Below are 27,134 nucleotides of genomic sequence, written 5' to 3' on the forward strand. Positions count from 1 at the left end.
CTTTTTTGCAATACAACCCCATAAGTACCTCATGGTGGTTTGCATTTGCAAATTGGTACAATCTAACATAAGATCTACTTCTTCTTCAATATGATCCATGATTTGCATATTAGGAAAGTAAAAAAAAAGCAAATCGATACAATCCAAATCCGCAATTTGTAGATAGAAAAGAAAAAAAAAAGGCCTTCTTATTTCTTCAATCTTTCTTTTTTTAAGTAATTTTCATATTTCTTCTTCTTCTTCCAAATTTGTACAACCAAGATTTGTAATTTGTAGTGGACAAGCCGAGAAAAAAAAAAAAAAAGCCTTTTTTTTCTTTCTTTGATCTTTTTTTTAATTAGTTTTTGATATTTCTTCTTCTTCACGATAAGATTGGTGATTTGTAGTTCAAAATAGTAAATAATAATAATAATAACAATAAGAACAAGAAAAAAAAAAGATTAGCACAACCAATTTGCAAATGGGAAAAATATATATATAATTTTTTTTCTTTCTTTAATTTTTTTAATTGATTTTTAATATTTTTAATTGTAGAGAGTAATTTTACTTTTTCTATGTTTGTTAATATTGTTAATACATTTGATGTATAACACATTTTACATATTACATGGATGTAAAAAAAATAGAAAAAATGGTTTTAAAATATAATAATTTATGTAACAAATCAAATTTTATATATGTATAAGCATAAAATAAAAAATAATTTTATATACAATATCATACAAAATATTTGTTATGTTAATAACAAAATTATTTTTTATTTACAAATCGCATAATTAATTCATATAGATAGTAATGATCAAAAAGTTAATATAAATATATATATATATATATACATTTAATTGTCAACTTTATTATATCAAAAAAATCTATTTACATAATAAACAAAAGAAAAAAAATTGATGAAAATGTTTAAATTATATAATAAAATATGAAATTAGTAATATTATAAAATTTAATAAACATTATATTGAGTATATAATATTAAATGTATAAATAATTATTAAGTCATTTCTAAATTACAAAGATATTTAGGTCATTTCATGATATCAAATAGAAAAAACAAAAGCTTTTAAAATAAAAATTAACTACATAAAAAGTATTTTTAAATTATTTTAAATTACAAGATACTAGTTGTGGGCAAATAACAGTTAAAATCGAACCGAATTGGTCAATCCGACCAAACAGATCGCTTTTAGATCAGATTGGGTGAGTTCGGTTGGTCGGTTCAATTCGTTTGAGGCGAAAAAAGAAGCAGTTCGATTCGATTTTCGATTTTAGCTTTGACAAAAGGGCAAAACGCTCGAACCAAACCGCATTACTTAAAATAATATAAAATACATATATAATTATATTTTTATATATATAATATATTTATATTTGATTTTAAAAAAACAACAAAATATCAAAAAACAACTCTCTCTCTCTCTCTCTCTCTATATATATATATATATATATATCTCTATCTATCTATCTCTATCTCTCTCTTTCACTCTCAACCCCTCGATCTCGACCTCTCCCTCCTCTCTCACTCTTTGTCTCTGGAAAAAAAAAAAGGAAAAATTGTCTGAAACCTTAATTCTATCAGTCTCTCGATGACCACTCACCAGCCACCACCCACGGAAACGAGCATCTCCTCCAGACCTCTACCATCTCTTAGACGACGGCAATCTCCCTCATCTCTTTCTTTCATTCTCTCACTCCTAATCTCTCACCCTCTCACCTCTCGATTTCCATTCCCCTCTTCACTCCCTCTATCTCTCTCTATCTCTATCTCTCACGCTAAAATTCAATCTCTCTATCTTTTTTACTCTCACTCTTAGTCTCTCACTCTCCAATCTATCCATTCTCAGGTTGAGATGGTTGACCAAAACCCTAGCTCTATCACCATCAACAGTCTCGATTACCATCATCTGGTCACCAACCATCACTTTAATTCTTAGATAATTTGCAAATTTTCATTTCCCCCAATTTTTTTCCCTTTTAGGGTTTAATTTCTGAAAAGTCACTGTTTCAAAATTCTTTATTTTTCTTTGACGATCTCAAAAATTAATTGCTTAAGTGAAGCTACGATAACTTAAGGTAAGTTGTTTTGTTCTCTCAAACTCTCCCTGGTTGTGGATGGACAAAATGTGCTTGAATTGAATTTTAGAATTCAGAGTTTGTGTGGTTGTAACTCTAAATTTGATTGTGTTTATTTGTGTTTAACTCCGATTTTTTGTTGTTTCTTTGTAATTTTGTTGTGTGATTGCATAAATGACTTGTATAGTAGTTGGTTCGTTTACCCAAAGAAAAAGGAAAATTGTATAGTAGTTCATTCCATAGCAAATAATTATTTACTACTGAATACTCAACTAATACAAATATATGTTAATTGTTATTTACCAAAAAAAAAAAAACTAATAAAGATATTATGTATTATCCAAAAAAAAAAAAAACTAATTACATAAATGGACTATAAATTTTGTTGCTTCGTTGTAACTTTGTTGTGTAATTGCTGGCTGTCCTATTTTTTATGGGAAAGTGACTGCATAAGCATGAGTTTGCTTATTTAGAGTCTTTATGATTCTAAATTTCTAAAAATGTGCATTTAAAATGCTGAATTGTCTTTGTAACTCTATTTTTATGAAATTTTGAATTCAAATTGTGAGATTGTTACATTTCAGAGTCTTTATGACTCTGAATTTCTGAAATTGCAATTTTAAAAAAGTTAGCTTACATTTCAGAGTTTTGACTCTGAATTTTTGAAATTGTAATTTTAAAAAAGTTAGCTTACATTTCAGAGTCTCTGTGACTCTGAATTTCTAAAACTACAATTTTAAATGAGTTAGCCTACATTTTAGAGTCTTCATGACTCTGAATTAGATTCTCAATTTTTTGCATCTTTTTTTGGTTTTAAAACTTGAATTAGAATTGAAGTATGTATGCTGAATATGTATGTTGAATATTATGGAATTGAAGTTGAACTATTGTGTAATTTTTATTTGCATATTTGCAGTATGTATGCTGAATATTGTGGAATTGAAGTTGAAATGTTATGAATGTAATTGTTTAAATTACAAGTGATTGTAAATCGATTTGATTGAGATTGTGGAATTTACGGAATTGAACTGTTGTGTAACTGCTATCCTGTCCGTTTAATGCCAAATCAACATTACTTCCATGACCTTCATAAGGTAAAAAATAAAAATAAAAAACCTTCTAGGCCAACAAGTGATGTATGGGATTACTTTGTCAAAATAAAAGATAAAGATCCTAATGACCCTAGATGTGAATGCATATACTATCATAAGGATTATGCATGTGGTTCTAAGAAGTGTGGAACTAGTACCCTAAAAAACCATTTGAAGCAATATCAGAAACACCCTTATAAAGTGGATGAAAAGAAGGTAAAAACTTTAACTTTTGATAGAAAGTCCGATGGTAGTGGTAGTAATTTGATAACTATGATTTTCAACAAAAAGGCATGTATGGATGGCATGTGCCAAAATGATAATATTGGATGAGTTATCTTTCAATTTTGTAAAAGGCCATGGGTTTAGATACTTTTGTAATGTTGCATGTCCTAAGTTTGATTCTCCATCTAGAAGAACCATTGTAAAGGATATTTATCAATTGTGCTTGAATGAAAAGTTGGCTTTAAGAGATGTTTGTTGCAAAGGGATAAAGAGTTAGTCTCACAACTAATACATGGACTTCTATTAAAAATATTTGTTATATGTCATTGACTGTCCATTATATTGATGATGATTGGAAGTTACATAAAAGAATTTTAATTTTCGTGTGGTTCTTAATCATAAAAGAGAGGCAGTTGGAAAGATAATTGAGATTTATTTGCATGATTGGGGTGTTGAAAAAATGTTAACAATAACCCTTAATAATGTAAATACAAACAATAATGTAATTGCATATCTTAAGAGAAAAATGCTATATTGGAAAAGTTGTGTATTGGATGCTAATTTTTTGCATGTTAGATGTAGTGCACACATTGTCAACTTGATTGTGTGTGAGGGTTTGAAAAAATTAGATGATTCAATTGTTAGCATTTGTAATGCTGTGAGATATGTTACAGTCTTTCCTTCTTGATTGCAAAAATTTAAAGAGTGTATCAGTTAAGAGAAAATTGATTGTAAAGCTTTAATATGGTTGGACGTTCCAACTAGATGGAACTCCACATACTTAATATTAGAGTCAGATTTGACATTTCAAAAAGCCTTTGAGAGAATGGAGGCAGAAGATGGACATTATGATTCCTATTTTGGAGAGGATGATTGTGCTAGAAAGAAGGTTGGACCTCCTATAACTAGGTATTAAGATGATGCCAAAGTTTTTGTCCAATTTCATAAAGGCTTTTATGATGTGACTATTAAATTTAGTGCTTTTTTACATGTTACCTCCAACATATACTTCCATTAGGTTTCTTCCGCACAAAAACAATTGAATGATTTGTGTGTTAGTGAGGATGACCGGTTGTGTGTTATGGCAAGGAAAATGACAGAAAAGCATAGTAAGTATTGGGGATCTATGGGAAATGTCAATAAATTGCTTTTAATTGCAGCAATGCTTGATCCAAAATATAAGTTGGATGATGTGTCATTTAGCTATGGGATGCTTTATGACAATGATGAAAGCAAGGTTATTGAATTGACTAATGGTTTCAAAATGACTTTAATGAGGCTTTATATTTGGTATGTTGAGAAATAAATGGGTTCAGATAGTAGTTGCCAATCTTTCACTGGTGTTGAGTCTTGTGGAACCAGTTTGGATAGTAATAACAGTAGATGAGAACAGATCAACTATGCTGACTAGGTCTGAATCGCCTATTTAAATTAGAGAGAACAAAGCAAATGTAAAGAGGTCAAAAATGATGTGGATAGGTATTTAGCAAACCTTTGTGAATATGGTTTAAACAAGAATTTCAATATCTTAAATTGGTGGAGGGTCAATGGAGGGAAATACCCTGTGTTAGAGAAGATCGTAAAAAATGTTTATGCCATTCAAGTCTCCACTGTGGCTTCCGAAAGTATTTTTAGCACTAGAGGCAAGATACTTGATCGTTTTAGGAGCTCTTTGACTACTAAAATGATGGAAGCTTTGATATATTATCAAAATTGGCTTAATGCTTCTCCTAGTTTGGACAGATTCTTTTTAGAAAAGATGGAGTATTATGAAAGTTTAGATGCAGGTAATGTAATATGCAACTGAGATTATTTTTTGATCATTTGCAAATCATATATTTTTTAATGTTTTTATAATATTTGCTTCTATATGGTGTCACTCCAAGAGATATGCCAGAGCCAAACAACAGCAGTAACTCCAACCAGCAGCAACAAAAAAAGATTGGTTGTGCATTGTGGACTGGATGGCCTTGAAAGATTTTGACAATGCTAAAGTTAAACTTTTTTGTTTTATTTTTTATTTCTTACTAATCATCACATTATTAGTTTAATTTATTTTGGTTTCCTTTGTGATTGTAGTAAAGTGGTTGAAGTTTGAAGTTTGAACTTTGTATATGGTGGAAATTGGAATGGCAATGGTAGTGGCACTAGACTTTTGGAATTGTAATTTTTTATTTTCAATTTTCAATTTTCCTTTTGGAATGGCAGTGGCAGTGGCACTGTATGTTGAATTCTTGATGAATTGATATTTATATTTTAAACATTTGTATTTATAAATTTGTATTATGTGTTTTAAGCCTGTAATTTACTTGGATACTTGTATTTGATTATTTGTAATTTATTGTGCTTGAGAGAGATGCAGCAGCCTATAATTTACTTGGAATTGTAATGTGTTGTAAGCCTGTAATTTACATGTATAAAATAATTTGTTGATTTTTTTTTTTTTCATTTCTTGTTTTTGCTTTTAAAAAAAAAAAAAAAAAGGTGTAATGGTTATTAGGTCCAAAAAGTCCAAATGTGCCCATTTTAAAAGAATCAAAATTGAAACTAAAAATTATATGAGATAGGTATAAAAAGCAGGTCCATAATCGTAGGTCCAAAGGCAAGCCCAAACCGACCAACCTAAATCCAAATTAAACTAATCCGTTTTATTTGGTTGAAGATCGATTTTTCACTTGACATCGTATCGATTCAAATTATTATATGAGTGTAACCGAGTAATCAATTCAGTTGAAAATTTCGATTAAAACCAATCCAACCCAAACCATTTCCGACCCTTAAAAGATAATTTTAATATCAAGCTAAGATATTTGATCCATATTATATTAATCCATAAAATAAATAAAATAAAAAATAAAAATTAGGTCGGCTTGTATTTGTGCTTTTAGCTGGCATAACTCAAAACGTAGCCCGAACTTGAAAGCCCGCCCGATACCCAAATGGAGGAGCTCAAAAGCGCGTCAACAACGCGCGTGGTCTCGTCGCCTGTAATTCAGACAAAGGTTCCATTAAAGCTGTCTGGTAGACCAGTCATGTATTCTCTGGCCTTCGTAAACGGAACGATCTCGGTCTGAAACCCTAAATAGCCCCCCAAATCGGATAGTCCTCGATCAAAACAGCTTTAAAGCTCCCAAATTCAATGTCGGACCCACGCGCTGCCGACGCTGACCCCAAGGACAGCGCCGTCGCTAAAACGGCTGGGATAGTGGTCTTCTCCGGCATTGCCTTGAGCATTCTCAAAGCCATTAACCCTCTCAATCGAAACAGAAATGAAACCCATCCATTCAGTGAGCCAACTCAGCCGATTCAAATGCCAACCTCCCAGCCTCCTCCCAAACCCGAAGAGCCCATCTTTAAAATGAGTTACGAGGTATGGTTTTGCTTTCAGTCTCTCAATTTTGATTTTTTTTTTTTTTTTAATTTTAAAGAAGCGAAAAACCGTTTTCTGTCTTTCCAATGTTAAATTTTGATATTCTTGGAGTGAGCCATTTCTCGTTTTGTTTTGAGTTTTGGAGCGACCCAGTAATTGTCCTTTTTCGATTTTGTTTGATGCATTCCATAAATCAATTACTTGAGTCAATCATATTGTTTTTGCTTTTTTTTTTTTTATTTCTTCATTTGTACTGATGTTGATGAATTTGTACAGACCTGTTTCGTATCTTGGAGTTGAACATTCTGTTTTGTTTCTTTTCCGTGATTTTGGACTACCTGGTTTACTATATTCGTTATAATTAGATATTCAAGAGTAATGTTTTTACCTTTTTGCTTGGTATTGTCATATTTATATCAGAAGCCCATTAGCTGCATTGATCAAAATGTACCAGAAGAAAAAATTAATGTACCATAAGAGGCCCCAGAATCCTCACAGAGAACAGTAAAGATTGTCAAAGGCGATACTCTTTGGGGGCTCTCTAGAAAATCTGGGGTATTTTTGGAATCTCCTCTCTCCAGCTATTTTCAATTAAAATATAATCATATATATATATATATATAATATATTTTGTTTTGCGCATAATGAAGCAATATCTTGGCCTTTTATTTTGCTATTCAGAAATTTCTGCAAGAATAGATGTCAAATCCTTATAAAACTGTATTTTATATATTGTAGGAATAGTTTTTTTTTTTTTTTAAATGTGAAAAAAAAAAGAATAATAATTAATATCCATCTACAAAATATCGTCCAAACAAGTATTGATAATATGACAGTGGTTTGCTCAATATGAGCTTGTAGTAACATTGTTTACGATACAATAATATTATATTATTTTGCGAGAAAAAAATATATACATATACATATATAAATATATATATATATATATATTAGACACGTTAAATGAGGGTTCAAATTTTACAAGATATATACTGTGTCTTCTACTCATTCATTTCGTTTTGGTTCAATCCTATAATTACATTTCTTTCTAGATCTTCAACCGTACAACACCCTTTTCTTTTTTCTTTTTTCTTTTTTTTCTTTTTTTTTTAATTCTATATATTCGAGAGTAAAAGGCCAGTTTTCACTTTTTTGCTTTTAATTTTTTTTTTCTTTTTTGGGTACACTCATTAGGTATCCATCGATGCAATCAAAGAGGCAAATGGGCTTGAAGGTGATACCATTTATGCTGGAAAGAAGCTCAGAATTCCATGAAGAATTCCTTTGTTTTTAATGTCCCTTAGAAATGTAGAATACCTTATTTTCGTAGAGTAGTTTTGAAAGGTCTTCACATGGGTTATGTATTTCGAAACTCAATGGCAGTTGGAGGGAATATTAGATAAGCATGCCTTATAATGTTTTTTGCTTTTTGAAAAATATTAAATCTTCTTAGTTTAGTGAAAATTACGTCCATTTATCTTGTCACATTTGACCTCTTTTTTTTTTTTTTTTTTTGGGGGCTTGGACACATTTGACCTTTTTATATCAGTTCTAAGTGTAATTCATATTATAAAATAACTAATATACCCTCATTACGTTTTTCATAAAACAAGTGCAATATGCCACTGATTTCTTTCTTTAAAAAATGTATCGAATATATATTTTTATCTTTGAATCTTCTCCACCATATATAATTGAAGTTCCTGCTAAATTCTTAAAACATTTTGTATAAGCACTAAAATGATGTTTGTCCTGTTAAGGAAATTATTCCAAATTCATTAAACTTTGTTATTATTTGATTTACGATCTATGTATAATGCAATACAATTGTAATTTCAGATGTAATAAATTTTGAAATTCAATAATAGATGCGAAGGAAGTTGAAAGTACAGAATATGCCAAAGGGACTGATATGATTTTCTCTTGTTAATGTCCCGACACCTTTTGTTTTTTTGGGTAAATGTTAAACGTCCAACACCTAAGAGGACAGGGATTGAAATACTAATAGATATCACTATAAAGCTCCAAGTGTTAAGATAGGATAATATAACCTGAAACGCATAATTAACCATCGCAGACTTTGAAAAAGTAAGAATCCATTAGAAGATCTATTACCTATTCTTTCTAGGAATTTATGCATCCCACTACAACCAACCAAATGTTTTTTTGGCTAATCCATACCAAGTTTTGGAATTTATAAATATTTTTCTCACGGTCCTCTTAGGTAAAACATAAGTTTTCCTCCCAATTTTGATCATCAACTGATTTATTTGGCTGTTCTCGAACAGACATGTCAAATGTAAACCAAAATCATAACAAAATTATTTAATTTTCATTCATTGAAGTTATTGCCGCTTAAATCGAATTCTTTCTTAAAAGCCAATATGTAACCAAAATAAGGTCGGGTCATGCTGAGGCACAGGGCAAACCAATGGCAACAAAGATTAAAAATAGGCATTAAAACCAAAAGAACATGTCTAACCAAGGTAGCTATTGAACAAAACATTGTCCTGCTGCAAAACTATATTTCAGTAGAAGCCAAAAATCTGATAACACCAACTCCAGTTATCCAAAACTCAAAATTGAAAATTACTGATACGAAAAGAGAACATCTAGTAGTTTAATCCAGCAGCTAACATGGATAATTCTGCAAGCCTCTTAACCTGTAATATTCTGTGACTTGTTGAGAATCACACCCTCATACTTGACCTGGAACCACTTCATGGCATCCTCTTTTGTGACCCTATGCTGGATCCCAAGACGAGACTTGCATCGGCGACGGCGGCAAACACGATAACCAGGACGCTCCAAGACAACATAGAAGTCCATTCCATAAATACCAGTGGAAGGATCATATCTGACAAATTAAAAATAACAGAAATTGAAAAAGAAAAATAAAACAGACAAAAGAAAAGAATAATATATTCACCATTGCCATTTCCCCCTATATGAATGAAATTATAACAAGACACCACAAATTACACATGATCATGAAACAGTTTCAGCTTGCTAAATTATAAATAAACTACCCACAGGAAAGAAGCTTACTTGATTCCAAGATCGATATGCTCTTGGATACCAAAGCCAAAGCAGCCAGTATCACTAAAGTTTCTTCTTAGCAGTTCATATTCCTTCACCTTCAGCCCACTCTCCAAAAGCTGCATTGCTTTTTCACCCCGGACAGTGACATAGCATGCAATCTTTTCATTTCTCCTGATACCAAAGGACCTAACAGTGTACCTTGCTATGGATTTCAAAGATAAACAAATAAGAAATACAGCAAAGAAAATAAATGGAGAATAAATACAAAATTGATACCACAAACCAGCAACCAGCAATTTTTAAGTTTCTCGAAAAAACATTACCTAAATGTGCTGAGACTATATGAGCTATAATTGTGTTTTAGTGAATTGCTCCAACTATAATCCTCAAAGCCCAGAACCAATTATTCTTTAAAAAACATGCATAAGTAAAATATATACCCAATTCACTCAAACTTACTGATATAATTCAATTAATATATGTAAACTTATACGCTCCTCTCCTTTAAGAGATAAACTGTTAACAGTTCTACACCTTTTCCTTGTCAATCTTTACTCTATTCCCTCACTGTTTGGTTGTTTGGTTGCAAAGAAACTAACTTTGAGTAACGAATATCAGATTCTACGGTTATACTTGTACTGAAATCACAAACCCATTCCACGAAGAACAAAACATTAATCTATATTACATTTAATCCCTATGCAGTTTTGCATCCACAAAATGAAAAGCAAATAAAGCAAAGCAAGCTAACATATTAAAGCTTCTGCTTCTTTTTTTCTTTTTTCTTTTTTTTAACAATCCCAACAACGGAAAACCCAGGATCCAAAGCAGAACAACAAGAAATTAAGAGTGTAAAAAAAAAAATTTGTTACCCTTAGAGAAAACTGGTGATTGCCCACTGAGCTGCTCCAGCACCTATATATACAAAAAATTAGAGCATATATTTTCTATAAAAATGGATAAAAATGACAATTTTCAAGTAGATTTTTGGCTGAAAAGTTGGAAGCTAAAACGGTTACCTTAGCTGCTCTGGTAAGACGATCTCCGCTCTCACCGACTGAGATGTTGAGGACAAGCTTCTGGACCTTGATCTCCCTCATGGGGTTCGCTAATTTCTTTTCAGAAGCCTGCATTTCATACCCGGAAAATCAGTGAAAAAAACCTAAATAGTGAAAATGAACGATTAAATCTGGAGTGTGTGTGTGTGTGTGTGTGTGTGTGTGTGTGAGAGAGAGAGAGAGAGAGAGAGAGAGAGAGAGAGAGAGAGAGACCATTTGGGTTTTGGGGGTTGCAGCCGCAGAGGTGGAGGGGACTTAGAGAGGATGAGAATGGGTTGGAGACGATGAAACCCTAATATGCGACACGGGGATACGGTAATGGAGATACCTAGGGTTTTGATGGGCCTTTTATGTGGTGGGCTTGAAAGACTCTAATAGCTTCTTTTAGATTTATAATTGGGTATTTGGCCCAATACCCATCAAAATTAGAGATCAAGGATATTTTATCCGTTCCTTCTTCAGTTCTTTTTATCTACCTTCTATTTTACCATCAATAAAACTAAAAAATTACTTTATTTTTCCTTTCCTCCTTCCCGAAAGCCATGCCTGCACCTCTGCTTTTCCTTCTTTCCTTCTTCCAAAAAATCCACACACAATCCTATTGAAAAGAAAAAATCTCTACTCCACCTTTGCTTTCCTTTCCTCCATGAAAAAGCATCCCACAACTCTCCATGAAAAAGCATGCGCAAATCCTATCAAAATTCCACAAAATTGAATTTTTCTTGGAAAAATAAAAATATAGCCATAGAAATCTAACAAACAAACAAGAAAAAAAAAAAATAGTCTTCTAAGCCCACTTGGGCCTGACCCTGCCATTGGCAAAAGGTCGTCGGACGTGGCGGTGATGGCAGTATGAGAGCTTAATAGTGATTTCGATAGGCTTTTTTCCAATTAATTTAAAAATCTGTCTCTGATCGGAGGATAAAAATTTGGGGAATCTTTGTGCTTCGTTCAGGTTAGGGTAGGAATGGCAATTTGTCCCGCACGACTTGATCCACGCAATGCACCGTTCTTAACAGGGCAGTTTTTCTTCAAAAAATTAGGATTACAGGACGAACTTGGGGCAAAGGTTTAAAACCCGAACCAGGGACGGAGAATAAACACTCCATCCCGAACCCGCCCAGTATATATATATATATATTTTTTTTTCTAGTTTCATTTATGTAAAACATCATTTTCTTCTTTTCTTATAAGCTCCAACTCTAAGCTCTCAATTTTGGCTGTCGATATCGATATATTTTATTATATTTTTGTTGTATTTTAATCACCTTATTTATATTTTATTCATAAAAAAAATAATATAAATTTTTTAAAAAAATATATGAATGATTAAAAAAAAAAACCGAAGAAAACCACCATGCCCTGTCCCCGATTAGGGAATCCTCATCTCCGCCTCGCCTATAAAGAAACGGAAAAAATCGCAAGGACGAGATAGAAAATTTTCTACGGAAATGGGGACGGGATTTTAAAAACCGGTCCCACATCGCCCATTGACATTCCTAGGTTAGGGGGAAAATAGCAAACCCTTTCATTAATTTTTTTTTTCTTTTCTTTTTACATTTTATAAGGGTAATCTAAAAATATTGAAAATTAAAAACGCAAAATAAAAAAAAATTTAAAACGGAAAGGGTGAATATACTTGAAGCCCTTAAAAAAGGTAATGGGTCAAATTCTCCTTTATAATTACGTCCTTTTTAAAGTTGTCCCAATTCACTGGATCGGGGTAAACTTGCCATTTGAGTCTTTAGGGGTGTTTGGGCTATGATGGCGGATTCAATTGTGTTGCCATGTGTTTTTGTTGGGCCTGATTATCGTCTTAGGCCATTTAAGCCATGATTACTGATAAGTCTTACTTCTGCTTTAATATATTTTATACGCTCACCATAACGAAGGATAACGTTAAATACACTACCCCTTAGGTCCATTAATTAATTGAAATAATAAAAAACTGATAATAGAGACATTAAAATATTCATCAAATTTATTTATAAAATAATTTAATAATTTATTATTAAAAATAATTTAATAATATTTAATTTATTTTTTTAATTTAATTATCCATATATTAATATATTAATCAATAATATATTAATATATAAAATTTTATAATTTTTATTTAATATTTTGATACCTATAATACTATGCTAAAAAAAAAAAATCTCTAAACGTCCATTACAGTTTTTTTTTTTTTTTAATACAAAAAACATGTTAGGGTCATTAAGGATAAATAAAAATGAGAATATTTAGGCTTTTTTCTTGTTTTTGGTAATGAGATTACTGAGTTATTTGAGCATTCATATAAATTGAAAACTTTCATATAACAATGTGTTTTGGATACTAATTTGTTTATTAGGCGATGGGGTAAGATGTTATATCATTGTTTTTTGGATTTATATTGAACTTCATCGATCACTAGTACCAATCTCGTGAATGCACGATATGCATAACTATAATATATGATTTTGAAAATTAATTATATTCAAATCGAATCAAATTAATTAACTATATAATTTTTATTATAACAAAAATTGAAATTAAAGAGGAAATATTGTTTAATAGTTATATGCCTGATTGATTGGGATTTAAAGATCATTTGCTTCATAGATGAAAATCTTCAAAATTTATAAGTATACAAATATTGTTTTGAATAATGAATGAAAATTTTTCTCAATTCCTAAAATTAAACCATTATTTCAAATTAAAGTTTTTTTCTTTATTATTTGAATTAACTTGAAAATTGACCATGTATGGTCACCATCTCTCTTTTAAGAAGATTAAATAAGGAGATCAATTTCATTATTATTGAAATCTATATATTATAATATTGAATCATCATTATTAATTTCAAATAATTAATTATATTATGATATTGAAATCTATATATTATGATATTGCAATTAATTAATTTATCGATATTAAATCTTCATAATATAATTTAATTATATTTATTATTGTTATTATTATTACCATTATTATTTACCATATAATTTTATAAGATAATTTATTTATGGTTAGATATATTTTATTAAGATCAAATAATGATATTAATTTCATTATTGAAATCTATATATTATGATAATGAAATTTCATTTATTACACATCTACATATGTATATGTATATGTATTAATGTACGGAATGTAATTTTTTATTACCATGTACAAAATTTTTTTATTTTACAATAAAATAAATATAATAAACGAACAAAGATATTAATAAAGAGATTATAAATCTATTTTTTTATTATGAATATCATTTTTTTATTCTTTAGAAATAATTAATTTTTTTATATTAAATCCTTATAATATAATTTAATTACCTTTATTATTATCATTATTTACTTTTTACTTTATAAGGTAATTTATTAATTGTTACATATATTTTAACTTGTAAGATAATTTATTATTTTACAATTAAATAAACATGACAAAGGAATAAAGATATTAACATATAAATTATACAAATTAGAAGATCTATTTTATTATTAATTACTATACATAAAATCTTATTGTCTACCAATAAAATAAATATAATAAAACCATAAATATATTAATATATAGATCATTATTTTTTAAAATATTTTTTATTATAACTATTATTTTAGACATGTTTTGATTATAAAATTAAGGAGATCCATTTGAGAAAACCATCCATTGTCGCAGTATAACTAATAAACTTTAAAGAACTAAAAAGATAAGCTTTTACGAAAATATGAAAGGTTTAAAATAGAAGTGAGAGAGTAATTTAAGAATTAGAAGTGAGAAAGTTATTAATGATTCAGGCTGTATATAAAGTGTGCCGAATATGGTTCATAGAGGTTACTACTTATTACTATAATACCTAGTGTCTACTACTGTCTAGTGTTGTGCTAATTGTCCTGACTACTTGATGATGCCATCATCTATTTAAATATTATGATAATACGTGGTATTGACTATTCTATTTTTATATATTATATAAATTCAAATTTATAAATCTAATTTAAATTTAATAAAAAAAGTTAAAAACTAATTTCAAGTAAACTTACTAACAACTAAAAATGCGTCTTATTTCTTTTTCTTTTTTATTTTTTTCAATGACAACTACAATTAGTTTGATTTATATCATTAGGTATGTGAGCATGTAGTGTGCCTCCATCTTTTTATAGCAAAACTAAAACAAAAAGGAAGTAAAAGAGGAAAAAAAAAAAGATATATACCATTATTAATTTATAGGATTATAAAAATAATCTTATAAATTAAAAAAAATTATTTCAGTGTTTTTTTCTTTTCTTTAATTAGATATTTAATTTTTTCTAACAACTTCAAGTCTCCAATTAAACAAAATTTTTTTTTTTGGGAAATAAGTCTCCAATTAAACATTTAATATTTATTTTAAAAAACAATAATAAAATACTTAGATTATTTCTCCAAATTACCCTCATTTAAACACATAATCACTTTCCTACCCTTGAGGATTCAACCGAGACATGAGGAGGAGATGCACATTCCTTTCAGCAATTCCCTGAGAAAAAAATAATAATAAAATAAAATAATGAAAAAAAAACCAAAAATAAAAATCGTAAAATCAATCAATTTTTTCCATCAGTTAGCTGGTTTCAATTGAAGCCCCCTAAAAACATTTTTTCTCAGTCAGCTCTTGGTTTTTTCACATAGCTCTCGATTTTCAAAAATCAATAAAAACGAAAAAACTTTAATAACTTTAATAGCTAAAATAGAAATATAAAATAATAAAAACCATTAAAATATTGAATATCGAAATTTTAAATAACCAAAAAATAACACTTAGTAATTTATAACCAAATATATTTGACTTATTGGGTAAATAAAATAACATAAAATAATTTATTTAGAATATAAATTTCACTTTATAATGTTTAGCAATTCTATTCTAAAAAAGATATTTCAAATTTTTTCATCAATAAAATAAAATTATATTATTTATGAATTTTTTTTTTGTGTTCAAATAAATAAATATATTTATTAATTTCCATATAATCACATTTGTATATATAAAAATATTTAAAATACATTTGATCAAGGGGAAGAAATGATTCAAACTCAATTATTATTTGAGGAAACAGTAGCTTTTATTATTAAGTTGTTTCTATAGGGACAATTTCACATATTATTTTAAAGATTCACTCATTTATATTTACTCTTATATTAAATTTTTAATCATTTTGTCAAGTTACTTAGTAATCAAGTTAGGTGTTTGTATATTACTATTATTAAAAAAAAAAAAAAAACTTAGGTGTTTGTATTACTACTGTATATAGAAGGTAAAAGTGACTAGGTTGAAGTTTGATAGTCAGGTATAAGGTTTTGTTTTCTTCTTTCTTATGTTTTTTCTTAGATGTGGCAAATTTGGCAGATGATGTGGAGAAGAGGAGCTTGAACATGAGTTGGAGTAAATATCCAGCGGTTAGAATTTCGTAAGGGTAAGGGGATGGAAAGCTGGAGTTTGGTTTAGAGCCCCAAAAAAAAAAAAAAAAAAAAATGAAAATAAAAATTGATAAAAATAAATCAAAGATTGAGTCATACTGCAATCAGCTTTAAAAAATAAACAATTCTCTTAACATCTTATGTTTATTTTGTTTTCCACATCAGTTTAATAAAACCCTTGCACATAATTATTGGAGATTTTTTTTTTTTTTTTTTCAAAAGGCTGTTTCTTTATAGTAAAATATTTCTAGCAATGGAGAACCATTGAAGATGTTTATCATCACTATCAATATGTCTTTATAACAACTCAATTGGTTATCTTTCAGAGCATCATTAAAGGATTTTTTATTTGTTACATGGTTTTTATTTTAAATAGCTAATATTAACTCCAATTGACTAATTATGATAACTCTTTGGTATAAAAAATGAATTTTACTCTACATATTTAAAAACTAAATTTATTTTTTATTTATTATATATTTTTATGTCACTATTATAATATTTAAAAGATGATTTAAATAAAGACGAAATGAGGCAACTCTTATGGCCCACAACATATAGGGTTTGAGTTATGGGTTGGATGAGATTTATGATAAATTTATAAAGGTAACCTAACCAAAAGAGAACGTAGATAGAAAGAACGGGAAAATATAAATAGAGCAACAAATATTTATAGATAAAAAATAAAGAGTATAAATAAATAATATTGGTGGAAAATTATTTAAGATTTCACTTATTGAGATGTTTTTATAAATTTACTTTTTCAATTAATCATGTCAATATGAATTCACGAGTGTTAAGTGTTGGTAATTGGTGGTAATAAATAGTAAACTATAAAAAAAAAAAGAAAAGAAAGTAAAACTCAATTAGCAATCAAATTGTTCAAGCACTTGAATTTAGCTATGATGCAGCTGTGCAGCTGTTAGAAAAACATTGAGCAACCAATAATGGATATTTATGCAAAAAGACCTTACTCTGAAAACAATATTAAAGGGCTTAATCTAAAATCTGGACACATAATAATAATAATAATAAAAAAAAGAGAATAATATTGACTACAAAAAATTTATAAGAAAAAAAGAAAAAGAAAAAGCAACGTTGATAATCTTTCTTTATTTTATTTTATTTTTTAACTCACGTGATGGCATCCATCTTCATCAAAACCCAAAAAACCTCACGTGACAATATATATTAATAATTAAAAAGTTAATTAAATAAGTAAATCTGTTCATAAAACTGAAAGCCTGAAACTTTACATTTTTTTATTTTTATTTTTTTTTTGAAGTATAAATCATACAAGCTAATAAAAACGAATTTATTTTTACCTGAAAAAAAAAAAAACAATTTTATCTCTTTAGAACACGGATGATAATCTACGTCAAAACAATTTGTTTGAACAAAGTATGCCAAGGGTTTGGAGGATGAGGAATGAGACAAAACTTGATGAACCATAAAAAGTTAATAATATTGAAGAGTTTTAATTTAAGGGAATTATTTAGGGCTGGGAACTTAAATATCATATCGTGTTTCTGCCGCGTTAAAAAAAAAATCTTGCCTTGTTTTCAAATTTTTAGAATATTAAATTAAAAAAACAAATCAGTATATATTTAATAATAAATTAAATAATTTTAATATTATAAAATTTGTATATTTATAAAATTTTCATTTTTAATAGGTATAATGATATTATCATATTTTATCCATTAAATTTTTTTAATTTATTAGATTTTATTGTTAAAATTAAAACAAATTCAATATAATATTGTCAATTAAATTATCATTTGAATTTATATTATATTATCGTATGAAATTTTACCAAATCTAAAATTATTTGCTTAAAGATTAAGAAGAACTATTATATAAAAATATAATTGTCAGCTGGTAAATGTAATTACAAAACTATCGTTTCAAGAATTGTAAATATAATTGCATTCGTTTTTTATTTTTTTAAACAAAATCATCAATCAATTGATTTCAAAATTTTGATAAATTATAAAAAAAAAACTTTTTTAATCATAATTTGTTCCTATTATGTTATATTTTTATTTATATATTCAAAGTATGCTTATTAACTTTCAGCAATAAAAAGTCAAGTGAGGTTAATTTAAATAGTAATCTTTTCACACCTGTAAAGGAGGTAATGGACGATTAAAAAAAAAAAACAAAAAAAAAACATAGGCCTCTTAATTGATATATATATATATATATATATATAATATTTAACTAATATTTTATGGTGACATTCTCATAGATTTTTATTATTAAAATTTTATTTATCAATCATTTAATTTATTCAACGGCTAAAATTTAAATATATTTTTGAAATTTATACATGAGAAGGTTTGTCATAATAAAGTTTTTAATACTTTATAAAAGTTATCTAAAATTACAAATATATATTTAAATTTAAATTTTTTAATTTTGAAAAAATTAAAAAATTAAAAAGTGAAAATTTTTATAAAAAATCTATTAGGACTTTATGACAAAAGACTAATTATATGTATATATATAACTTTTTTATGACATATAACATATATTATTTTTTTATTCAACTTACAATAGTAATCAATTAAATTAAAATGTAATATGGATATGTAAAACTCATTATTGGGTTTTACCAATATATCATTTTTCTTAAAAAACATACAGTATTAATTTTCTTTTCCTAGATTTTAATTTTTTTGGTAATAGGAGCACTGTTTATTTATATATTTATTTTTTCTATGAGAGTGGTGGCATTATTATTATTATTATTATTATTATTATTGCAATTAAAAGAGCAATTTTTAGTTTTTACAAGTACAAATAAAAATATTTGGTGTAGTTCTTTGAAAGAGTGGTATCAGTATTGCAATTCTTTATTGCTTGTCACATGCTTTTATTTTAAAGAGCTCATCTTGAAAAAAATCCTTCAATCCACCATTTATTTAGACATTTTAGCATAAAAATTAATTTGGCTTTTCAAATGTAAACGGCCAAAACAATTCTGCATTTGTATTTTAAATATTTTTTATTTGATATTGCACAAATTTTAACTTTACTAACACAAATTAAAAAAAAAAAATTTATTTATAGTATAAAATAATTATTTTTTTATTAAAAATATAAAAGTAAAGAGGATGAGAAGGAGCCTTTTATCATTTTTTATATTTTATAAAGGAATCTGTATTTGGATTTATATTTTATGTGATTTTTTATTTGGTATTGCACAAGTTTCATCGTTAGTATCAAAATTTTTTTATAGAATTTATTTTTATTTCATAGTATATAATAATTAATAATACTTATAAAACAATATCAAAATAAAATACATGATAAAGAGTCTAATAATAATACTTATAAAAATAATGCTTTTTAAAATAAAAAAACCACTATAGGTGTGCCAGACTGCATATTTTATTTATTTATTTACTTTTAATATTTTGATTAAGTAAATAAATTAATAAAAGAAAAGAAAAGAAAAAATGTTATTAGATCCCATTGAACTAAAAAATTATATTGATTTTGAAATAATAAAATAACAATTTATTTATTTATTTATTTTTTTTTAAGAAAAACTTCAATTTCGATTATTATTATTATTTTTTATTTTTCCTCTAATTTGCTTTGGTGTGGTTCTTCAACTGGAAAATGTTAGCAAAAACTATTTAGCCTGTCTTTAGAATGTTTTGAAGTTCTTTTTTTTTTTTTTTTGTTTTCTCGAAAGTAATCGAACAAGCACAAAACCTCATATGCATTTGGGCGGCCACCGGACGGACGGTAGCAGCCGGAAACGATTTCCATTTCTTTCACGGCTGCTCAGGTTAGTTTTTCTTCACTTCGGGCCTGGATGCTGAAATCTCTGAGTTTTTTTTAAAATTTTTTTCTTCTATTTATTTTTGTTCGATGTTCCTTTTTTTTTTTGCTATTCCCAATATCTAACCTGTCGAATGGGTTTTGGGTTTTTTTTTTTTTTTTTTTTTTTTGATTCGGGAACGGCAATGGAAATTTTTGTTGTACAAAAACTACTGCCATGTGAATCTGAGATGCATTTAATTTGAAAAAAAGAAAAAAAAAGAAGAGAGATTTTGAGTATGGGAATCTCTGAAGCGTCAACTGTTGGAAATGGCATATATCTAACATATCCTAATTGTAGGTTTGTATTTATCGGGAAGCTGTCGCAGGTGATGTATATAAGGGTTAAAAAGCTATCAACAAGATTGTTGAACATATGTGTAGCATCTTTATGCAAGGCCAAGCAATTGGGGAAAGCTGAAGCAGTTATTGTTGATGGTGTAAGATTGGGGATACTTCCAGATGTGGTCACTTACAATACTTTGATTGATGCTTATTGTCGGTTTGTCGGATTAGATGCAGCTTATTCTATACTTTATAGAATGAAAGAAGCTGGCATAAGTCCAGATGTTATTACTTACAATTCTTTGATGGCTGGAGCCACAAGGAAAAGATTATTAAAACAGTCCTTGGACCTGTTTGACTATATGCTTCGGGAAGGTATTTGTCCAGATATTTGGAGCTTTAATATTCGGATGCATTGTTTATTTAAATTAGGTAAACCAGATGAAGCCTATAAGATTTTCCATGATATTATAAATAGTCATCTTTCTCCTCTTCCTTCTCATCCTCCTCTTGCAGCGACATTCAACATCATGATTAATGGTCTTTGTAAAAATGGGTATGTTGACAATGCCTTTGGGTTGTTTAGGAATGTATGTCATGCATTTGTTCCCCGATTGATGACATACAATATTCTTATCGATGGGCTTTGCAAGGCAGGCAGATTGCATACGGCAAGGGGAATTATCAAGGAGCTTCAGGAATCAGGCCCCGAGCCGAATGCCATAACATACAATATAATGTTGAAATTCTACTTTAGGTCCAAGCAATATGACCAAGGGCTTCAGCTCATGTCAGAAATAAGGAGCAAAGGATTCACCTTTGATGGTTTTGCATATTGCACTGTCATGAGTGCTTTGATTAAGACAGGTAGGATTAAAGAGGCAAATGCTTGTGCGGAGCAGATGATGAATAATGGCATTGAACTTGATTTAGTGTCTTATAACACTTTAATGTATCTATATTGTAAAGAATGTAACTTTGGCGCTGCTTTCAAGTTGTTGGATGAGATACAGAAAGGAGGTTTGGAATGCGATCAATATACGCACACAATTTTAATCAGTGGATTGTGCAAGGCCGGTCATATTGTTGAGGCTCAACAACATTTCAATAAGATGAATAGCTTGGGCTTTTCAAACTTGGCTGCATTGAACTGCTTGATTGATGGCTTGTGTAAACATGGTCGGATTGATCAGGCAATGGAATTGTTTGAAGCAATGGAGATCAAGGATTCTATTACATATACCTCCTTGGTGCATAATCTTTGCAAGGCAAGAAGGTTTCTCTGTGCATCCAAGCTCATGTTAACTTGTTTTAGAGGTGGTATGAGAGTACTAAGGTGTACACAACGGGCTGTCCTTGATGGCCTTCGTAATTCAGGGTTTAGAAATGAAGCTAGAAAGCTTCAGTCAAAAATCCAGTTGGCTCGGATGTTAAATTAATGATTTGGATATGGTTTAAGGTCTAAGGGATGCAACTGACATACTATAAAGATTCATTCCACTAAGACTGGGGCCATGGTCTTCATCGTGTAAAGGCATCCTGCTGTAAATTTCAGTAGTTTGAGTTAATGTCTTATGGCACCAAAACACAAATTACTACTGATTAGTAGTTATGCTGAAGCCGTGAAGTGGAAGGTACATAACTACTTTGAACTGCATGTGCATCTCAAATTTGGCATTGTAATATTCTGGTAAATGACTGAACTATACTACCTACATGCAAATTATACCCTTATTTGCATAAGACTGGACAAATCCAGGAATCATTTTGCAAGGGAAATTCTAAATCTTGGCAATATAAGTTTTGATGGGATGATAGGTGAACTTCTACTCTTATGCAGGTTCAAGGTTTATAAATTTGTATGATTGTGAATTCTCTAATGTTCTTGAAAAGTACCAAAAAAGGTGCATATGTTATATATATTTTTGATTTTATTGTTTATCATACTTTGCTTTTCTTGGAAATTGGATTTGTACTGCTGTAGAAATCATACTGATTATTTTGTTCTGTTTTGGCAGGAGAGATGGAGGATGTTGTTGGGAGTACGGTACTCAAAACTCTTTTTGAGAGGGAAAACTGTCTATTACAGCTTAGTTCAAAGTGAGTATTCTTCTCAAGTAAATTCTATATGTTGTGTTAATCTGTTTGGTCAAGATTTAGTAGAAACTCAATCTATAAATTAACAGAAGCAATTGACTTTAATCTAGTAGGTCCTTTAACAATTTTTCTTAAATCCTTTAACAATCTTATTCAAATAGAAACAAATGAATTTGAGGGCATTGTTGATGAAAAGGAAACAAGTTGGAGTATGTAGTGACCTTTCAGCAGTAGTCCTAGTTTAGTTTTCTGATTCAATGGTTGACTAAAACTCTTTCAGTGCACTGGGAGTGATCTTTACCAACAAGAGACACAACCAGGAGCACCACTTAAGAACCCTAAATGGCACATTGTGATGAAGCAGAGGAAATTAGAAGGTTTGCTTAGAAGGAAGTTATTATGCTAGTAATAAAATCTGAAAAGTGTGGTATCCTGATAATCTTTCATGTCATTTTCTGGAATGTCTCCCCAACCCAAAAAGACGATGGTTCCAATTCAACTAAGAGATGAGAGGATGGGCCCCATTTTCTAGTCAAGTATTAGTTATTAGATGAAAATGTGCCATAGTATTATCTCATAGTGTAATTACTCTCTTCTTTTACATGATCCAACTTTTGCATGCTACTTTGAAACTTGAATTTGCTGCACGTCGCCTGATTTGTTTTAAATGTCATTTTTAAAGATTATTTAGAAGATAGATGTGATATTACATATGAAAAGGAAAAATAAGAAAGAAAGAAGAAGATTAAAACACAATTTTATCTGCTGCTTTAACTTCTAGTGGATTTTAAACCTGAAAATTTTCCTTTTAAGGACTGTCATAGACTCGTTGGGTATATTTCGTTGTAAATTTTCCTTTAAGAACTGTTATAGACTCGTAGGCCATAGGGTATATTTCATCGTCGTTGGTGGCCTTCTCTTCCTTACTAAACTGGTTGCTTCACTCCTTTTTTTGTTTTGAGTAGGTGAAATGACTATGCAAATGTTTGTGCAAAGACCCTAACTACAAAATCCTGTTATGTGAAAACTCAATTTTATTTTTTAATCAAATTATTTCTTGATAAGGTGTAGAGATTAATATGGAAGTGAAGTCCTAGAATCTATTCTCAGTTTGATGGCTTAGCAACTTTCATTTGTCTTTTTTCAGAACGATGTCCTTATCAACCACACTGATGATTTTTGTGTCATCTGCGGTGTGCCTGCCGTGATTGGCCTAGAACAATCTGAAAAATGGTCACAAGCATTCTTTCAGCTGGCTCTTTTTTTTTTTTTTTTTTTTTTTTTTTTTTTTTTCTGTAAAAAGATGAATTTTACCCCCAAGTTCTACCTGGGTATTCATGGTTGAGAATTTACATTTCAGCTGCCTAAAACGTTTATCAACTTTTTAATGGTTTAGTTTCCTTAGAACGGTTTGTGCTTCTTGTAAGTAGCTTCACGATCAAAAACCAAAGATAACAAAATCTTGATTCTCGGACGAACCCAAAGATATAAAAAAGCTTTTGTGCATATCCCATTGGGAGAAACTGACTAAAGTTGCTTTGTGAATTTAAATTTTGATACAGCAATTTGATCTCATTGGAAGTGACAACAATGTTTCCTATGTATGGTCGGTAGAACGGAGATAAAAATGGAATAGAATTGGTGATGCAATGAGAATTGAGGTGGAAATTGGAATGGATTCCAATATTTGGTTTTAACATTGAAATTAATACTTGAATGGACAATGGAAACAAACATTTTTGACAAAAATGCCGTTAACACATATCATATAATAATTAATTTCTTAAAGCATAACACGTCTCTCTATTTTCTTTCTCCACTTTCTCTTTCTATTTTCTCTTACCACTTTCTTTTGCCATATTGTCTCTCTCCACTTCTTCCTCTCTCTTACTTGTTTATTTAATCTCAATTATTCATCAAGTTCCCTCTATAGGTTTTTTATTTTTTATTTTTTTTATCTTTAATTAATCTGTAAACTTTTTCTTCACAAGTCAACCAACAAACCAAATTTCTTTTAAAAAAGTATGCATAACATTATATTGTATATAACTAAAGTGAACAACACTTTAGCTGTCCAAATATTGATTGTTAATTATATTTTGGTACCTTCAGTTTTGGATACTTACAATTAAGCCAAATCCTATAATCAAATCTTACAACCTATTATTCAGGTGATGTTTAACACGTTGGTTTTTAATATTTTTCAACTCGGTTGTTTGTGTTAATATTAATTAGAATTTGATAAATTCTCAGTTAAGTACAAATTTAAAGGGCCAAAAAAAATATATATATATATATATATATATAGAAACACCAAATAAAATCAGTTTAAATGTTTTTCTCTTAATATATAGTTATTTGAGATGTCTGATAAATTCAAATATTAATTATCATTAATTAATATTATCAAATAAGATTAATTCAGTTGATAAGACTAAAATTTGAAAATCATACGTTTCGACAAATACAGGTGGGGACCATTAATTAATATTAACAAATATTTAAAATTTACAAATTAAATACAATTAAGTAAAAACAAAAAACATAATAACTAACGCATACAAAATGTCACCTAGCAACATTATGAAATTGATAACTTCAAAATGATTTGCTTTTTTTTCTCTTTTTTCTGGACATACAAAATAAATAGTTTGCTTAACATAACATTTAAACATATATGTGTTCCTTCGAGATATATGTTCTAAAATTTTCTGTTCCCAATTTATCTGAAAAAAAATTAAACATATATAATATAGAGCAATCTATAAATACGGAAAAGTCTACTGAGATGTTAAGTAATGACGCATCATTTAATTAATTTAAAAAACAAAATAACAGGGAAAACTACAAAATAAAAGGGAAAACTACACTTTAGTTCGGCAAAATCACATTATTTCACTTCTCTAGCAATATAATTTTTTCAACACGTGATATCCTATATTTTTTAAATTTTACATTTTAATTCGGATTTGTTAATTTCAACATAAACAGTAAAAGATGGGTCACATGGGACTTATGACCGCAAAATTGATTTTTTATTTCTCATTTTTTCTTTCAATTTCTTGGAATTAATTTGAAATTAATTATAAAACCTAAATCTTTTGGTACCATTTGGAATCTCTTTGCTGTCGTTCTTATTAATCCACTTCGTCTTCTTCTTTCCTCGCATATCAACATAAAAAAAATAATGTTAATAATAAATAAATTAAAAAAATAAGATCCGTGTATTTGTTTGTGATGCAAAGAGCAAAAAAATTGAAATACCATAATTCCAAAAAGGAAAAAAGATTAGGAAAAATTTGGTTAGACCGTCAAAAAAGATTTAGGTTTTATAATTAATTTTCTTACAAATTAATTCCAAAAAATTGAAAAAAAATGAAAAAAATTAATTTTGGAAGTCACATGAGTCCTGTGTAAACTTTTTCAAACAAGTTCGTTTAAAAATTAATAGATTTAAATTGGAATGAAAAATTTTGAAAATAGAAATCATCAGGTGTCGAAAAAATTGTACAATCCCTAAAGAAATAATATAATTAATAAGGTATTAAAATATAATTTTTTCTTTAACAAAACCTAAATATAAATAAATGAATATACTAAGAGATAAATAAATACAATTAAACTAATTAAATATTGACATCTCATTATCTAAAGATATTTTTTGTAATAAAACCTATAAACATTTAGTATTTATGGTGCTTGTAACATCATTCTATAAGATATTAGTTGAGTCCCTTATTAGCAACCAAGAGTGGATGGACTATACTTATTCCATACAATATTGATTTTTCTAAAAAAGTTTCTTTTATGGGAATTCAAAATAAGTTTTTTTTTTTTTTGGTACAAAATAAAAGTTTAAAAAAATGTTTGAAATTTTGATGGGTCAATTTTTCCAGTTTTCGTACCACGAATGACAAATGAGTAGTTTACTATAAGATCAATACATTTATTTTATTTTTTTTGGGATAAAGGTCACTACAATTTATTCACCAAAATAATAAGGTCATTACAATTTTATCCATGTCATACTTCATTTTTGTAATCAAATTTAAAAAGAAAAACGTGGTTTGGTTATTTTAGTTTAGGGTAATAGTGTGTTTTCCCTTTAAATTATATATATATTTTGGCATTTTAATTTTCTAGTTATTTTTTTAGGTATTTTAATCCCTAAATTGACATATTTTTTACAAGAATTGCCCTTAAACTTATTTTTATCAATTTTCTAATGATTTTGATTACGTGCAAATGAAAACGAAAATGAATAGTGAAGGATAAACATGTTCTTTTCACTCTTCGAAAAAGAAAAATTCAAGGACTAAAATGTTAAATCTTATATTGTTAAGTGACTAAAATGCCAAATATTGCGTAGTTCAGGAGCAAATTCACCAATTATACATGTTCTTTTATTGGTGATAGTAATTTTTGTTCCATGGAAAATTATTTTTACTTTCATTTTCAAAGGTTGGTCCAGTAAGATGATATTTATTAATTTTGAGCGGAGTGGCATATAATTTGTTATTTTTGAATATTAATTGGTTAACCTTGTTGCCTTAGAACAAAAAAAAAAAAATTGTAGTATCAGTGACACTTTAGCTGGATTTTTTGGAT

General features: G+C 28.5%; 3 protein-coding genes across 11 annotated transcripts; 2 read left to right on the top strand and 1 right to left on the bottom strand.

Moving 5' to 3' along the window:
• Positions 1 to 6,184: 6,184 nt before the first annotated feature.
• On the top strand, positions 6,185 to 8,245 carry LOC125421940 (uncharacterized). The gene is made up of 3 exons (XM_060816788.1): positions 6,185 to 6,768; positions 7,249 to 7,323; positions 7,963 to 8,245. Exons 1-3 carry the CDS (start codon positions 6,538 to 6,540, stop codon positions 8,041 to 8,043), a joined length of 387 nt encoding a protein of 128 aa, XP_060672771.1. The 5' UTR covers positions 6,185 to 6,537; the 3' UTR covers positions 8,044 to 8,245.
• Positions 8,246 to 9,200: 955 nt separating this feature from the next.
• On the bottom strand, positions 9,201 to 11,233 carry LOC125421939 (large ribosomal subunit protein uL5z). Of its 2 annotated transcripts, XM_048472158.2 has the most exons (5): positions 11,082 to 11,233; positions 10,830 to 10,937; positions 10,683 to 10,725; positions 9,817 to 10,012; positions 9,201 to 9,625 (listed from the first exon to the last, which is right to left on the bottom strand). In XM_048472158.2, the coding sequence occupies exons 1-5, from the start codon at positions 11,082 to 11,084 to the stop codon at positions 9,427 to 9,429; spliced, it is 549 nt and encodes a 182-aa protein (XP_048328115.1). In that variant the 5' UTR covers positions 11,085 to 11,233; the 3' UTR covers positions 9,201 to 9,426. The 2 variants fall into 2 exon arrangements, with proteins under 2 accessions (XP_048328115.1, XP_048328114.1); XM_048472157.2 differs by lacking the exon at positions 11,082 to 11,233 and having other exon boundaries at positions 10,830 to 10,943.
• Positions 11,234 to 19,906: 8,673 nt separating this feature from the next.
• On the top strand, positions 19,907 to 23,812 carry LOC107410068 (putative pentatricopeptide repeat-containing protein At4g17915). Of its 8 annotated transcripts, none has more exons than XM_060816691.1 (5): positions 19,907 to 20,112; positions 20,446 to 20,804; positions 20,946 to 22,063; positions 22,448 to 22,529; positions 23,674 to 23,812. In XM_060816691.1, the coding sequence occupies exons 1-3, from the start codon at positions 20,042 to 20,044 to the stop codon at positions 21,866 to 21,868; spliced, it is 1,353 nt and encodes a 450-aa protein (XP_060672674.1). In that variant the 5' UTR covers positions 19,907 to 20,041; the 3' UTR covers positions 21,869 to 22,063; positions 22,448 to 22,529; positions 23,674 to 23,812. The 8 variants fall into 8 exon arrangements, with proteins under 8 accessions (XP_060672674.1, XP_060672675.1, XP_048328752.2 ...); XM_060816692.1 differs by having other exon boundaries at positions 21,087 to 22,063; XM_048472795.2 differs by adding an exon at positions 22,270 to 22,333 and having other exon boundaries at positions 19,908 to 20,112; positions 20,446 to 22,119.
• Positions 23,813 to 27,134: the final 3,322 nt, after the last annotated feature.

The sequence above is a fragment of the Ziziphus jujuba genome, chromosome 4, assembly GCF_031755915.1.
Source record: "Ziziphus jujuba cultivar Dongzao chromosome 4, ASM3175591v1".
NCBI lineage: Eukaryota > Viridiplantae > Streptophyta > Magnoliopsida > Rosales > Rhamnaceae > Ziziphus > Ziziphus jujuba.

Coding starts and splice junctions, on each gene's coding strand:
- LOC107410068 (XM_048472794.2), top strand. CDS start 20,042: ATGCATTTGGGCGGCCACCGGACGGACGGTAGCAGCCGGAAACGATTT. Junction 20,113..20,445: donor TTTCTTTCACGGCTGCTCAG/GTTAGTTTTTCT, acceptor TCCTAATTGTAG/GTTTGTATTTATCGGGAAGC.
- LOC125421940 (XM_060816788.1), top strand. CDS start 6,538: ATGTCGGACCCACGCGCTGCCGACGCTGACCCCAAGGACAGCGCCGTC. Junction 6,769..7,248: donor TCTTTAAAATGAGTTACGAG/GTATGGTTTTGC, acceptor GTACCATAAGAG/GCCCCAGAATCCTCACAGAG. Junction 7,324..7,962: donor GGCTCTCTAGAAAATCTGGG/GTATTTTTGGAA, acceptor TACACTCATTAG/GTATCCATCGATGCAATCAA.
- LOC125421939 (XM_048472157.2), bottom strand. CDS start 10,943: ATGCAGGCTTCTGAAAAGAAATTAGCGAACCCCATGAGGGAGATCAAG. Junction 10,013..10,682: donor ATCACCAGTTTTCTCTAAGG/GTAACAAATTTT, acceptor TGAAATCCATAG/CAAGGTACACTGTTAGGTCC. Junction 9,626..9,816: donor CATATCGATCTTGGAATCAA/GTAAGCTTCTTT, acceptor TTAATTTGTCAG/ATATGATCCTTCCACTGGTA.